The sequence below is a fragment of the Melanostigma gelatinosum genome (assembly GCF_949748355.1).
Source record: "Melanostigma gelatinosum genome assembly, chromosome: 8".
NCBI classification, from domain to species: Eukaryota; Metazoa; Chordata; class Actinopteri; order Perciformes; family Zoarcidae; genus Melanostigma; species Melanostigma gelatinosum.
This window is the reverse complement of record NC_136641.1, coordinates 14,383,757-14,398,705: the sequence shown is the minus strand read 5'-3', so window position 1 is coordinate 14,398,705 and position 14,949 is coordinate 14,383,757. Positions and strand designations below refer to the sequence as shown.

The window sequence follows — 14,949 nt, the reverse complement described above, 5'->3', positions numbered from 1 at the left end:
ACCATTTCACACAGATGTCGTGTACATGTGCATGACAAATATACACATAAACCCATGCACAAGCACACACATGGCCTGACATGTGCGCACAAACCACAATGCACGAAGTTCAAAAATGAACAAGCTAGGTTTATATCCACACACACACACACACACATGACTGCTATATATGCCGGGAGTCTTTTTTTTGCAACGCATGACTAAACTGCTGCAAAGCTACTGAAAATTTCATAATCCAGAGCTGAGCAAAGAGGAGAGCAGAGGAGAGGAGAGGGAAGGCAGGAAACCGGGGGAGATGGAGAGCGAATGAAGCAGGCAGGCAGGCAACAACTGTGGCAGCAGCAGGCGGAGGAGAAGCAGGGCGGAGGGAGCCAGAGCGAGGGAGATGGGCAGAAGACGGAGAAGAGGGTGGGTGGGGGGATGGGCGGGAGACAGAGAGAGGGGGGAGAGAAAGCGGCTTCAACACAGACGCTGCAGCCATCGGGCATGGCTGCAGCATCTGCATCCACGAGGGCCACAGCAGCAATTCAAAGAGCCCCCGTCTTTCCTCCCGTGTAGTAAATGGTAATGGAGTGCATTTTATGGTCCGAGAGTCTCACATTCACACACACACACACATTAACACACACACACACATTAATACAGCTGTGGCATAGGGCTCAGCTGCCGTGCTAGCTGCCAACCTTCTCATGTTTTCCCTACTGACATTTTACATCCACAAAGTCTGATATATTTGTCTGAGAAAATATGACTTTCTATGTGCAACGATCTGGACACATGCTGATATGCTCCAGACAGCACGATCTACATATCATGTTTTTGAAGATTAATTGCGTTGTCTATCATTACTTTATCATGGTCCTTCATCTTTGACTTTTGAGATAATATCACTGTAATTATTCATCTTTAATCCACACAAAGGAGGTCATGATGAGCAGATATTGCTGGTGGGGAAAAGCATTCATGTCCCCGATTTTACTTGAAAAAAAAATATTAGCACATCTTGTGAAGCTCTTTTTTTGCACCTCCAGGTCTTCCCTCAGCAAAAACACATTTCAGAGAGCCTGGCTACAGCAAAAAAGGAGAGCAAGTGTGCTCATGCATCCCTGCACAAGTCGTCGATTTCATTCCTGTCCTCACTTCATCCCTCCCTCCCTCCCTCCCTATCTCTCGTCACCTTCTCCCTGAAAATGATCTGTTTCGCCGGCCTTGTACATTGACACCGGGCTCGACGTGGCCTGGCTCAGCTCAGCGTGGCATGGCTCTGCTCCGACCACCAGCCAAGTGGGGAGGGCTGAACGCCAGCCTGCCAGCCCTCTGTACCAGCTATGAGACAATCTAAAGGAGCCACAACTGAACATTTGTGAAGAGGAAGATGAACTGCTTTCCTTTACAGTTATTCCTCCGCCCTCCCCTGAGAGAAATGCATCCAGAACCGGCCCGCCGCCTCTCGGTGACAAAGACATATACGGAGCAACGTTCCTCCACCAAGGCCACCACCTGATCTGACGTCACGGCTGCTCAAGCTGCCAGAACCAAAGACGAATCGGCTCGCTTTGGCATTAGAACAAGACTAGATCGAGGGCCATAATTAGATTTGCCTAAAGCTGAGAGCTGACGGGACTGCTGGTAGAGGCAAGCGCAGCAGAGACAAGGAGCCAAACACAAGATGCACAAAGAGCCATGCATGACTCGCATTCATCTGTGACAGTAATGCACGGACGTGTGTGGAGAAAAGGTGAGTTGTGTGTCAGTCAGTGAGTTTGTTAACAGTCCCACGTATCGATGGAAATGTTCATGTCATCGGAATTGTGTCGTTACTTTCACAAAATCAACTTTTGGCCTCCTCTCTGCCTGAAACGTCGTTTAAGAGCATACAAAAGTGACAATGCCAGTAAAGTGCTGAAAGCTGCAGATATTCATGAAAATGACATCAGACTGTGAAATCAACTGTCCTGAGCCACTTTTCTGAAGAAAATCGTGTCTCCTCCTTGTGCTCTGGACTGGAGGGTTACATAACAGTCAGCGTGCACGGTGTAAAGACAGGGAGGTACGAGACAGAAGCAGATGGAGAGACAGATACTGTGTACCTGAATGCACACGCACACACACACACACACACACAATATCAAACAAATCCGTTGAGCTAATGATGATGACTAAATAGATTCTCACGAGCTTGTGTGTAGGACCTGCTATATTTGAATGTACTCTGTGTGGACAGGTACTGAGTTATACAACACCACAAAAGTGCAGCAGTATTTAAAAGAATATGTGATTGGCGGAGACCATTTTGAATAGAAATGCCAATTTTGTTCCATAATTCTTTGCTAAAAATACAGCCCAAATGACGTTCCCATGGTAGAAGACTTTGGCCTTACTCTCAGTCCTGTTTATAAACACAGCAGCATTAAACTGACCTCAGTTCACTGAGCAATGAATTAATGCCTAAGTAAAGATGGCCACTTTATGATAAGATTTATTGCTTATTTCTAAAGAAACAAAAGGGTTCCTACTGTCAAACACAGACTACAGAAGCACTATCTTGCACAGATGGCTCAGATTTTCCAAAATGGCTGCAAATTTCAAAGAAGTTTTGAACTTTCCTGAGAATTCATTATTATGTCAATAGTAATGGCCTCGGTTTTATTATTTTTATTCAGAGGCCGACTGGTCCGACAAGAGCCAGAAACAGTGATCTGACATAAATATAGTCTAGTTTTGGTTGACAGGGACACATGATGGGGATATCCAGGGACTCTCAAAGTCATCCAGCCGTCCTCACACTGAGCGTCAGGGCTGACAGGAACCCCAGAGAGACACGCGTCTCATCGAAGACAACCTGAGTCCTCTCAGCCTGCTGCTGCCGCTTTTCCCTCCTGCCACGAGTTTAATTTCTTTAGCAATTAGGAAAGTCTGTCGTGTGGAACAACGGTCTTTCAACAGTTACTGCTTCTGACCTTTTCCCCAAAGCCCTGCGAGCACATCGGAGATACAGCGACGGCCCACTCAACAGCTCGAGAGCTCGACGACTCTCACACTCCCCAAAGGTCTTCAAGTAGGAAAACATAATTACATCCTGCAACCTAATCATGAAATTAAAAAGAACTGTAAACACAGCACACACGTAAGCCAACCGTCACAAACCAAACAACGTCTCGTCTTTGTCTGAGTAAATTCCTGCCATCATGTATGATTCACGTATGATTCACCTCCACGTCATGAGGCTACGTCATCGACTGACCATTGTGTGAGAAACTAATTAGTTTGGACTCAACTCATATAGTCTATCTGCGTAAGCATCAGAATTGGTGTGTGCTGACCAATTATAGGGAAAACTATCACCAGGACCACATGTGCACTTTGTTCCTGATGCCGTCCCATTTCAATGACAACCATCTTGATCTTAATATGTTCTAAATGATGTCCTTGTTTGGCTATCTATCAAGATGCCACGCAAGCAAATAAGTATGACTGAAACAGAAATGACCAAATCTGGAAAAACCACACCTCAGCTGACTTTGCTATCAAAAGTAAGAGCGGCACAAGAGATGAGTTGTGATGGAATACAATGTAATCCTATTCTGGCAATATGGAGCTAGTATTAGAGATGCTTGGCACATATACGGTTGTAATGTGAGAGTTTGGACGCCTGAGTTAGAGGGACAAATAGCATTCGTAAATAGGACTGGGTATCTATGCAAATGTTGTGATACCAATACTTGAGAAATATAGATTCTTTTTTTTCTACAAGTTTTTTTTTCAGTGACCAAAAGAGGCCAAAGTCCTTAAAAGATCAACTTTTTCCAATCACAAGCTGCCTATAAAAGAAAATGTGAAAGAAATGTAATTCAAACAACAAGTAAACAAGACTTTGAATCTGAGCAGACATTAGATGCCAGCTTTTGATACTCTTGTCTGACTACATTATGGATTCTAATAGAAAGTAGTGAGGTTTGATACCCAGTCCTAGTCAGAAACATCCTTTGGTTTAAACAACTCTAGTACATGTGGGTTGATAACATCACTACGCATGATGTGTGTGTGTGTGTGTGTGTGTGTGTGTGTGTGTGTGTGTGTGTGTGTGTGTGTGTGTGTGTGTGTGTGTGTGTGTGTGTGTGTGTGTGTGTGTGTGTGTGTTTGCAAACTCACTCTCTGAGACTTCAGGTAGAATGGGTCCAGATCCTCTAGTGGTACCGCCACCAGTCCCTTAGGGATGTCCCCATAGATGAAGGGCAGGCTCTTCCCAGCCTCCAGGTCGCTGTTGGGCTTGGGCTTGTTCTCGTCATCATCGTCGCGGTAGCTGTTGTCCTGCTTGGGTGGCTTCTTGTTCTTCTCCTCATTGATGCGCAGCTCAAGAGTCGCAAAAGATTCCAAAGTAAACTTCTTGAAGCTGCCAGGTCCAGGCGGTGGAATAAGGGGAGCAGCCATGTTTTCATCCTGCAGCTACCTGGTCTTTAGGTTTGCATCATCCACAGGAGCAGCTCTGCAGGAGGTGCAGACAAGAGGAAAAGTTAACCAAAATTCCACAATTTTTTTTTAAGACCTATCACCTGGGATGTTGAACAAGTGAACATTATCATCTCAATTTAGCTGTAAAATGTTTTCTTACAGCACAGGAAGATGTTTGGAACAAGTGACCAAATGCACGAGGGCAGGTCACAAACAAATGCATGTCTACGCAAACACGTTTACAGATTTTGTTATGACATTTTGGTGTTAAACGTAGAGAAAATCCAAAATATGTACATACAAAATATGTCATCCCACTTCTTTCAGAATTTTAACAAAATGACAATAGATAACCTAAAGTACGACAAAAAGTGGCTGCCTGAATGTTGCATCCTTGCCAAACGATCTATTTGTAATACTCCCATTTATTCAATAGCTTGGTTTTTCTTCATGCAAATTAATGTCGATAAGAAAACCCAGGCGATAAATAGCAGCCCAGAGCAAAGGACTACAACAAGGAGGCATCCTGATTGGGGAGTTGAGAACACCATGATAGTGTTCTCTACAATGTTTGTACATTTGTCAATCCACGAGAAGTGCTCAGCAGCCAATGAGTGGAATGTTTACTTCAATCCGTCTCCAACACTCGCAACCTATGGACAAGTATTCATAACGTCTGGCTCACTCTTTAAATAACAGGCTACCAAAAGCGAAAAGCTACGGTAATTATAGTAAAGTGGAATATCTTTTTCATGATATTATGTCATCCTACAGTCTCCTCCTCCCGTCACCTTTACCTCAGTTAAGGTGAACGGAAAACATGAACAGACTTTTTGTTTAATGATCCGTCAACATCAACAGAGAAAAACCAGAACAATGATACATGTGATACATGATATGATATATCTAACCGGCAGCTTAACATATGCTCAGTGACTTGGGAAGAATGATGTAGTCATGTTCCTTGTTGTTCTATTTATGGTCACAATCTTCAGATATTTTTGTTTTGATGTGAATCTTAAGATCTTAGGGACTTAGAAAAAAAGCTAAATGTATGTATTCTACATATCTGAGACATTCATCAGTTATGCCAGGTCTTATGTTGAGGCAACAGTACATAGTAAAGGTGTAACTAATTATTAGCCAACATTTCCTCCCCAATGTTTGAAACAATGTATAGGTTCTGCTTTTAAGCTTTGACAACAAAGACCCATTTAAGGGTTTTTGGAATAGCTGTTGAAACGCTAACAGAAGTCCCAGCGTACGTATTGGATGTATAACTGAGTGGAGCCTTTTCCCAGCACACTTAGATGTGAAAGGGTATGATGGTTACATGACAACTGTTCAAGCTGCAGGACATTTCAGGGTCAATATACTAATGTGAGGCAGTGCTGGAGGAAAGACGAGGGAGCTGAGAGGAGTTCAGTGGGAACACAGCCACACCTGAACTTAGTCATTGACTATTTCAAAGATGGCTGCTATTTGGTTTTGTGGGACATTTTCAACATCTTATTTCACCCTCAATCCCCTCATCCTTACACACAGACCTTTGTTTTTAAGCCTAAGGAGGTGGAGGGATGCAGCAATCACCCGTATCTGAATCACAAGGCCTGTCGCTTTCCTGCTTGCATAACACAACATAATTAAACATGCGCGACATGTAGAGCAGATATCACACAGCAAAGGCTCCACTCCATATCAGTGGAAACAAAACACATGAAAACATGCAGCCAGGGAGCCAATACGTCTGTTTTAAAATGGACCCCGGAACCTCGCAGTGTCTGAGCCTTCTGTTGCTCTGCTGGCGCTGTCCACTTCAGCACCACACGAGCGCGCGCGCACACACAAACACACGCATGCATATGCACGAATGCATACACGCAGGGTTGATAGAGAGAGAGAAACACACCCGCTCTGACTGGAAAACCGTTTTGCCAAAAATGTAAACCTTCTAGCTGAGCTCTCCCCTCGACGCCCGTATGGGCCTGCAGCTTATCCTTCCATTCTCCTCACTGTCAGTAAGTCATGGTGACAACACTCGTCTTTGGTGTGTCTCAGTCTCGTGGGTTGCACATTGCTTACATTCAAGAGCAAACAGGCACATATGATTTATTTCGTTAGCATCTTTTCAGTTCTCATCTTCAGAGACGCAGGGAGGCAGACTTGTTAACCGAACCTGGTAGGCTAGGAGGGAGGGCCCGTGGACACCATTGCGTGCCTTTGTTTCTTAATGTAGTTCATTGACTAGAAAAGTGCCGCTCGGCCACCGAGAGAAGCAGGAGGTTATCCATGCGCATAGAAATGGCCCGCTACAACCAAATTGGCCAACGCAATATTGCTGCAGTGGGTGGTTTGTGTGTTGAAATTGTCACGCTGTGGTAAACGCAACGGTGGATTTGTCAAAGGCACAAGTGTGATGTGGATGTATCCAAATAAATCAAAGCATTGTCTCGCTCTTGTCATTCAGCAAACAAACAAAAAAGAAGCCAAATATGATTCTTTCGGAGATATTCGGTGCGGTTTTTTTGCGCGTTGCCTGATCCACACCACACCCGCGAAGCCATGTCGGCTCTATCTGTGCACAAGACACCCCAGAGTATGGAGCAAAACACCGGCATAAAAAACACACACACACGGTCTTAAAAATGAGGTTGAACATAACAATAAGACCATTAGAGAACGGTTACGATGCTGCCACGCCAAAAATCACCTGGAGGAATGTACATTTCTTGGTAATTGATGGTGGAAGGAAGGCTCGGGCTACTCACATAGCATCGAAGCCTTATGGTGTTTCAAGAGCACCATCCTGTAATCCAGAGGGTAGACTATATAAAACTAAAAATACAGACCAAAATATGAAGAAGAAAAAATCTTTAGTTTTGTGGCTTTTTGGGGGGGCTGGGGGGCTGGAGCAGTCAGACGGCACCCTACCTGAAGCCGAACCTACCAGACATTTTCTCTATCAAAGGTTTAAGCAATGCCCCTGATGCTCGACAAAATAGTGAATCCGATAAATTCCTTTGCGATCGACATCAACTGTTTGATACGTGTATGCATTCGTGCTCTGGTCCCCAAAAAAAAAGAAGAATATGCGGGGCAGTGTGCAGCTCTGCGACATTTACGCAAGGATACCGACAGCGAGAAATTGTCACCGAAAAAAAAACATATGAACCGTTTTCTGAAACGACTATGAATGAAGGATACTCACTTTGTATGCGTTACAATAAATCAGGAGAGCCGTTGCAGAAGTGCAGATGTGGAAAAGATTGGGGAGAAACTGCGGTTGTCGCCATATTGCTGCTGCTATCTTCCCCCTCAGCGCGAGCTGATTTCCTGCATAATTGATGACTGTCAGCAGAATGTAAGGGAGTGTCTGCAAGAGCGTTTCGTGAAAAACGTAAAGGTAATTTAGGCCGGCAGCCTCTAAAACTCAGCGCGTTGGTTCACCATCTCTGTCCGGGCTCGGAGATGAGCGTGGATGAGACTGTGCACAGAAATGCGCGAGGTTCTTTCTGACAAAACGCATCGGCTCACTTTGTGTTCAGTGTGGTGAGTTTGTAAAGCATTGTGTTGTCAGGCTTTTGGGCATTTCAGTCAGACAACTTCCACGAGATACCTCTGACATATATGTTTTGAACACATCATAATTGACAAGCGACTGCAAATAAGAATAAACGTTTACTTTGTCAAGTGCATTTATAACAATGTTAACTATAATTTGATTCCATAGTTTGAAACAACAAGGTAATTGCCAACTATTTTCTTTTTTAGCCTCTGCATCACTCTGCTCTTTAATGTAACAAATGAATATGCAAATAGGCAGCTTTTAATTTATTATCCTGCCACCTGTCTTTTGTTCTCGTGTCTGTGCGCGTGTGCACGTGCGCACGTGTGTGAGTGTGTAAATGAATGAAAAGTCTAACTGAATAAAAATGAACTGAGATTTTTAATTCTGGAGATGTTTCTGTTGGGATAGTAACGTCATCTAAGCTACAATCAAATAGTTATATTGCTATATATTTGGAAAGTTGTATTTTGTCAGGATCTCTACAAAGTTTATTTCACTTTTTGACGCACCTGCCCATGACGTCATTGGCCGGAAATAACAGAAATAGTTAGTTTTTGTTGAGGTTAAACTAAATGGAGTTTAAAGCGCTTGTGCTGTTTGCGACTGCTCTGTGTTTGACTGCACAGACTTCACCACAGGAAAGTGAGTACACAACACCAGGGGGGAATACATCCTGTAGCCTTTAAACTAATAACGTCATTTTCATTTAAATGACATATTCAGCTACGTTGTTAAAGTGCGACAGTTACAGAGTAGCTAACAGCTAACGTTAGTTAGCTTACATAATGTGTAGCTAATACTATGCTGCCATGGTCACTTGGTTGTCAGGCAGATGGATGAAGCTGGTCAAGATGTCACATTGTCCAGAATGTAACTCACCTTAACATTCAAAGTGACACTTTAAAAAATATAATAAACATAACATCCAAATATAAAAGGAAAACTTGAATTCATTAGCAATAAAACAGCCTTGTTGGTCGCTAATGTTAGCAAAAGTACAGTAGAGCTAGTTAGCCTAGCTACCTATTATTGTGCTGGTTTTATGACTGTACTTGTGCTAGTGTTACGCTAGCTACATGTTAGCATGTAACATTAGACGTTGAAAGGTTGTAGGTCGAAAGTAAAACAAGAGGTAAACATACCAGACAGGAGCCATGTTTGTTGTTTCCTGCTTGTTGTCCTTGACAGAGCCAAAGTGAGAAACAAGAATATTAATTTGTGTCATTAGACAAAAAACAAAAAAAATACAGCTACCAGGAGAGTTTACCTGTGTGGAAGTGCCCATATTTGCGTCATCTTTTTTTGGTTTCTGGTATGTACAGCTACTTTTATTAAAAGACAATCACATCATCACAACTTCAATTCATGTATTTAAATTCCTTGTTGTGTCTGACAAACAGTCTAAAAACCAAAGATATATATTTTTATAATGATGATGAGTGAATTATCTCATTTGAGAAACTGAAACCGGAGAATTTGGGGCATTTTCTTCCTTGCTGTGGACTTATTTTCTGTTGATTGATTGGCTAATTGTATCAGAACAAATTCAGTCATTCTCTGTCAGAAGGCTCACACACCTCAAGTGCAGCTACCGCCACACCACTGCACCCAACTAAGTAAAAACCAGGATGTCATTTCAAATATTACATGGAATTCATTTTTGTGTGTGTGTGTGTGTGTGTGTGTGTGTGTTTGTGAGGCTGTGGGCAGCGGACCCTGGTCACCCCCTCTGGTACGGCTCGTATAGTGGGGGGCTGGGAGGCTCCTGTTGGGGCTTGGCCTTGGCAGGTCAGCATCCAGATCCGGTCGAGGCACCACTGCGGCGGGACGATTGTCAGCAGCCTCGCGGTGCTCACTGCAACACACTGCTTCCACAAATACCTGTGAGTACAACCTGCTCTGACTGACCTGCACTCAGTCACATATATAACTCATTCTGGAGGTCATGATAACAAATATTAAGTTTCACCCAGCGTTGTAGCAGTGTGATTTCCATTTATTTACTTTTTTCTTTTTACAGAAGTGTTCATGTTTGACATTTTGTCCTTCTCTCAACGTGCGTGTTAGAGAGTGTAAGTGTGTGTACATGTAGATCTGTTTGTTCATCCAGATGTTAAAAATATATTGTCAAATACTAGTTGTTTTTCATCTCCTTTCACACCACACATGAACAAGAGGTACAGTACAGTACGAACATTTTACATTAAAAGGATGGCAGTTCACAGTAACTAATGAAACCAATCTATATTTCACAGCTGGCTTAGTTTGTAAAATCATAAACAGTCAGATGTATTCTGTTCTGTGTCCAGAAGTACCAGCGATTTTCGTGTGGTGGCAGGAATTCATGTGTTATCCGCTCCAGGACATCAAACCCAGATCCGCTCCATCAGGAAAGTCATAATGCACGAGGACTACGATGACCTCACGTCTGACAACGACGTGGCACTCCTGATCCTCAGCTCTCCTTTCAACTTCATTGACCACGTCCAGCCTGTCTGCACTCCTCATAACGTGACTCACGAGTTCATCCTCAACTTCAGCCACTGTTTCATCACTGGATGGGGGAGCACCTATTACAGAGGTTGGTTTAAAAGCTTGCCGGCTTCTGTGAGTAACACAAATTGACTGGGAAGGAGACACATTAACCTTTACTCAACCGAGACACATTAACCTTTACTCAACCAAGACGTCCTTTGGAATCTAAATCTTTTTTTTGTGCATTTGTGCAGCTCCCTTTGGAGCCACAGGAGGCTTTGTACAACTGTTTTCTCCCCAAAACTTGGAAACAGACTTCATCAGTCCCCCTTAATGTAGAGCTGGCCAATATTAGCAGGATTACAAAGGTTTGAGAGTTACCATAATTATATAAATATGAAATCAAGTTAAAGTAATCAGTGAGGACAGCAGACATGTTAAAAAGCAATTTCAATATTTAGACAAATGCCTTTTATCAAGGCTTTATTACAGATCATTTAATCCTTTATTGATGTTTTGCAGATCAGCAATCATTTTAAATTATCCTTCTTCTATAAGACAGCTGCAGAACATGCGGTCCCAAAAACAACTTCTTGATAAACCAAAGACATTTGAAACATGAAGGGTCGACATCTTATTTTAGAGTGAAAACCCTGTGACTCTTAATTAATGATGTACCGGTACCAACATTTTCAACTGCAGATTTTGTACAGCTGCAGTAGTGTACACACATTAAATGAATGTTTTTTAACTGTAATGTAGTTGTAAGCAGATATAAGGTCATTGTAAGTGTTGTATTAATGTGCAGCATTGTAACTTCTCCTATGAAGACTTTTTAGATTATTTCAACTGTGTTTAACAATATTGTTATTCATCTGTTTTTACACCAGCCTCCATGTGCTGGTGCTCACCAGAGGAGTCATAGTTGTATCTGCTTGTATATATTGTCATTTATAAAATACTCAGGTTGGATGATGAACAGATTGCAGGAAGCTGAGGTGGCGCTTATTGACAGGAGAACTTGTAACCTGGTCACCTGGTACGATGGCGTCATCACTGAAAACATGATCTGCGCCGGTCTGGAGAGCGGGGCGTCTGATTCCTGTCAGGTGACGATGCCTTCAATGTTTTTTAAACTGGCTGCAGGTGTAATTTCAACAGGACATGACTGGTGTGTGTGTGTGTGTGTGTGTGTGTGTGTGTGTGTGTGTGTGTGTGTGTGTGTGTGTGTGTGTGTGTGTGTGTGTGTGTGTGTGTCTCAGGGGGACAGCGGCGGCCCCCTGCAGTGCTACAGCGAGTACGAGGACAGCTTTTATGTGGTCGGAGTGACGAGCTTTGGGGACATGTGCGGACTTCCTCGCAAGCCGGGGGTGTACGCCAGAACCAGCAGGTTTGCAGGTTGGCTGAAGACGGGTCAGACAGGATCAGCGGCCGCTGCACACAGACTGAACACGAGACTGATCGTGGATCTGCTCTGTGCTGCCCTGATGCTGCTCTAAAACATTCACACATAAATATACATAAACATCAAGCTCGTTAGATGTTTTCAGCCGTGCAGAATTCAAATCTGAACAAATGGAATTCTTTCACATTGAAAATGAATTTATTTATGCGTAGTATTGTTGGTTACTTTGTATTAAGGCCTCCTTAATAAAGGTTTGATGGTTTATAAATCGGCTTTAAGCTGTAAGTTGTAAGTTATTATAAGAATAACTTTAGATTGCAAGGTTGCGACGTTAAATCTCTCTGGTTGGTGTTTATTCTTCTCAAGCATGACTTAGTTTGTCATTTTGCGCTTTAAATTAAATAAGAATACCCCCTTCAATGGGCTGTTAGAGACTTTTCAGAGCGTCGAGACCAACATTAGCACATTAGAAAGTGAGAAATTCACGAATATTTATTAATGGATCACCAAGTATTATAACTGCTATATTACCAAATCGATACCAGAAAAATGTATTTTTCACAGCCATCTGAAGTGGACTCTTCAGATGGGATGTATTATAGACATGGACAGGTGGGTGGGGCGTGGGAGGCTGGCACCAATCGATGCTGGTTTTATCTAAATATAAACATATTTACCATGTATTATCACCATACAATACATCGGGTGCAAATATCTGTAACGAAACAAAAATAACTCAAGCATCAAGGTACTGCAAATATGTATAAACTCAGAGCAAAGACATGCAGTCACATTTTCAGCCAGACAAACAGTTGTTGCTGATTTGTAGTAAATAGGATCAACAAAACATGCAAAACCACTAATGTTGTGAAGAACCTGTCAGCCAATTAATAAAGATACCTTCTAGTATTAAGGACAATTTTCATTGTTTATTAAAATCTGAAGTTCAAGTTCAAACTATGTTTAATATGTTAATAAACTGTGCTGTGGTGACATCACAGAGGGAGTCAATCGGATGAAGCAGTGGGACTGCCCCCTGGTGGAAGGAACAGGACATTTCCTGTTAATGCAGCAGCTGCTGCCTGAGGCTTCCAGAAATGTTCGGAAGGGAAAAGAAGAAAGAAAGAAGGCACAAGAAATTCTGACAAAGGATTTTTTTTTTTATTTGACATGAAACACATCCAATGACAGTGTGACAGTGTTTTTTGTCAAGTAAGACATGTTAGAAGTTATCGCACCATTGACTCGTTCAGAATGTCTTTGCTGCAGCTCGACGATGCATAGTGAACAGACAGTTGTTGAGGTATACATTGTGGGCCCTTGAGGTTTTCTTTTGTGTGAAAGATCCTAATTCCATTACCTCACAAGTACATTTACAGTTTGTGCTTAGAATAACTTCGGAGGTTTGAGACGCACGCCGTTCCTCACAACTGGACGACTAAAATAAATATTAAAATGGTGGATATGTCGAGTTGCTTTGTCCATGTTGAGTTGCCCTGTTAAAGAGTGCCTTCATCAGATCTCAGAGCTGATGAAAACTGGTGGTGATGAACCATTTCAGAACCGAGCAGTGAGTGAAATGTTGGCATGGAAAAAGAATGACTTGTTTTCACACAAAAAGGGCGTCGGGGAAGAGAACGTCTTCGTTGTGACATTGGAGGAAAAACAAAAGTAAACTTTCCCTTATTGAATAGCACCAACGTCTATCGAAAAAGGCTTGAAGGCCAACATGACATTATAAAACTTTATTAAAACTTGTCGAAGTGAAACAGTAGCAACAAAGCAATTATCACACAGCAGCTCAGAAGCTCTCATGTGCCTCAAATACTGGCTCGCCTGCATGTCATCAGTGTGCGTCACTGACGTAAAGTGGTGTTGGGGTCTGACTCTGACCATATTGCTTAAACATGTGCTGTGGACAAAGAAAATCAGGCCTTAACTTTTTCAAGCAAAGGTCTCATCCTGATTTGTAGTTGATAAGAGCAAAGGGATTTCACACTCAGGTGTGAATTCCCCCCCCCCAAATAACCATGGTAACCGCGGCAATCTCATTGGCCGAGAGCCAAGAGACCCGAGGACCCCTGTGGTTCGGCCACTGTTCTATAAAACTCTCTGCTGCCCCCACCTCATAGCTTTCCCCCTTCGACCTCGGTTGAGTTAGGAGGCACACAACCGCTCTCTTCGCCCGGACCCCCCCCCCCCCCCTGTCCAGGCCACAGAGAATCCAGCTTTTCCCCCTTCGACCTCGGTTGAGTTAGGAGGCACACAACCGCTCTCTTCGCCCGGACCTTCGTCCTGGACGCATGAAGACACATCGGCCTCTCCTCCCCCCCCTCCAGCACGACGAGGCCACGAGGAAGCAACGGCCCTTCAACCCTACTCAAACCCTGACAAGCCGTTTCGCTGGATGAAACAGCCCGCGATAACGAATCTGCTTCAGCGATCAGTTCAGCGCTTTTTGTTTCTTTTTCTTTTGGTGCACACATTCCGGCGAAGGAAAGACGACAACGCCTCCCTCCTTCACCGACGATTCCCGGTAAGACGCACGCCGTCAGCCGAAATTAGATCACCCTCCCTGCCGCGAGGACAGATCACGTCTGCGTTTGCTCCAGCCGAGCCACGCCACGACAGACCGAAACAGCGCCAGCTCAACGCCGCGCTGAGAAGCACCCCCCCCCCCTTCCTCTCGAAGAAAAAGGACAACTTTGCTCACGAACCCTTCAACGTTGCAACGAAGCATCTACAAGTAAGATTCTTGGCATTTGGGCATAGCTTAGCTTAAATTAACTTAAGTTTAATTCAGGCCATTCATTTATATGTTGATATTCCCGTGTTTTTGTGTGTTTAAGACTGTCGCGTGATATTGAGGTATTACGCAATCATTACGGCGCAGAGAAGCGCCGCTGTATTTGTGTATCAACTATGACTGTTTCTTTGGGATTAATTTCATTCATTGTCTTCCACTCCGTGTGGAAGTTCTCTTTTCATTAACTCGACTCGGTGAGTGAGCTGAGGTGCGTGGTTTATCACGGCATAAGTTACCGGCAGT

General features: G+C 43.4%; 3 protein-coding genes across 5 annotated transcripts in view; 1 reads left to right on the top strand and 2 right to left on the bottom strand.

Annotated features, from left to right (window-relative positions):
• The window catches only part of scn8aa (sodium channel, voltage gated, type VIII, alpha subunit a), a gene marked incomplete at both ends in the record, with an annotated part of 33,842 nt that extends 29,411 nt beyond the window's left edge, over nt 1-4,431 (bottom strand). For both annotated transcript variants that reach the window (XM_079272800.1, XM_079272801.1), the window contains one exon: nt 4,153-4,431. In XM_079272800.1, coding sequence (XP_079128926.1) covers nt 4,153-4,431 — 279 coding nt within the window. The remainder of the gene's footprint in view (nt 1-4,152) is intronic.
• Nucleotides 4,432-6,431: 2,000 nt separating this feature from the next.
• Nucleotides 6,432-11,994, top strand: LOC306780684 (transmembrane protease serine 11D; the record flags this gene model as incomplete). Its single annotated transcript, XM_079273120.1, has 5 exons — nt 6,432-6,470; nt 9,731-9,903; nt 10,330-10,601; nt 11,462-11,604; nt 11,758-11,994. The coding sequence occupies 5 exons, from the start codon at nt 6,432-6,434 to the stop codon at nt 11,992-11,994; spliced, it is 864 nt and encodes a 287-aa protein (XP_079129246.1).
• Nucleotides 11,995-13,630: 1,636 nt separating this feature from the next.
• Nucleotides 13,631-14,949, bottom strand: part of dip2ba (disco-interacting protein 2 homolog Ba) — a 45,043-nt gene continuing 43,724 nt past the window's right edge. For both annotated transcript variants that reach the window (XM_079274200.1, XM_079274201.1), the window contains one exon: nt 13,631-13,782. The gene's annotated coding sequence lies outside the window, so the exon portion shown is untranslated. The remainder of the gene's footprint in view (nt 13,783-14,949) is intronic.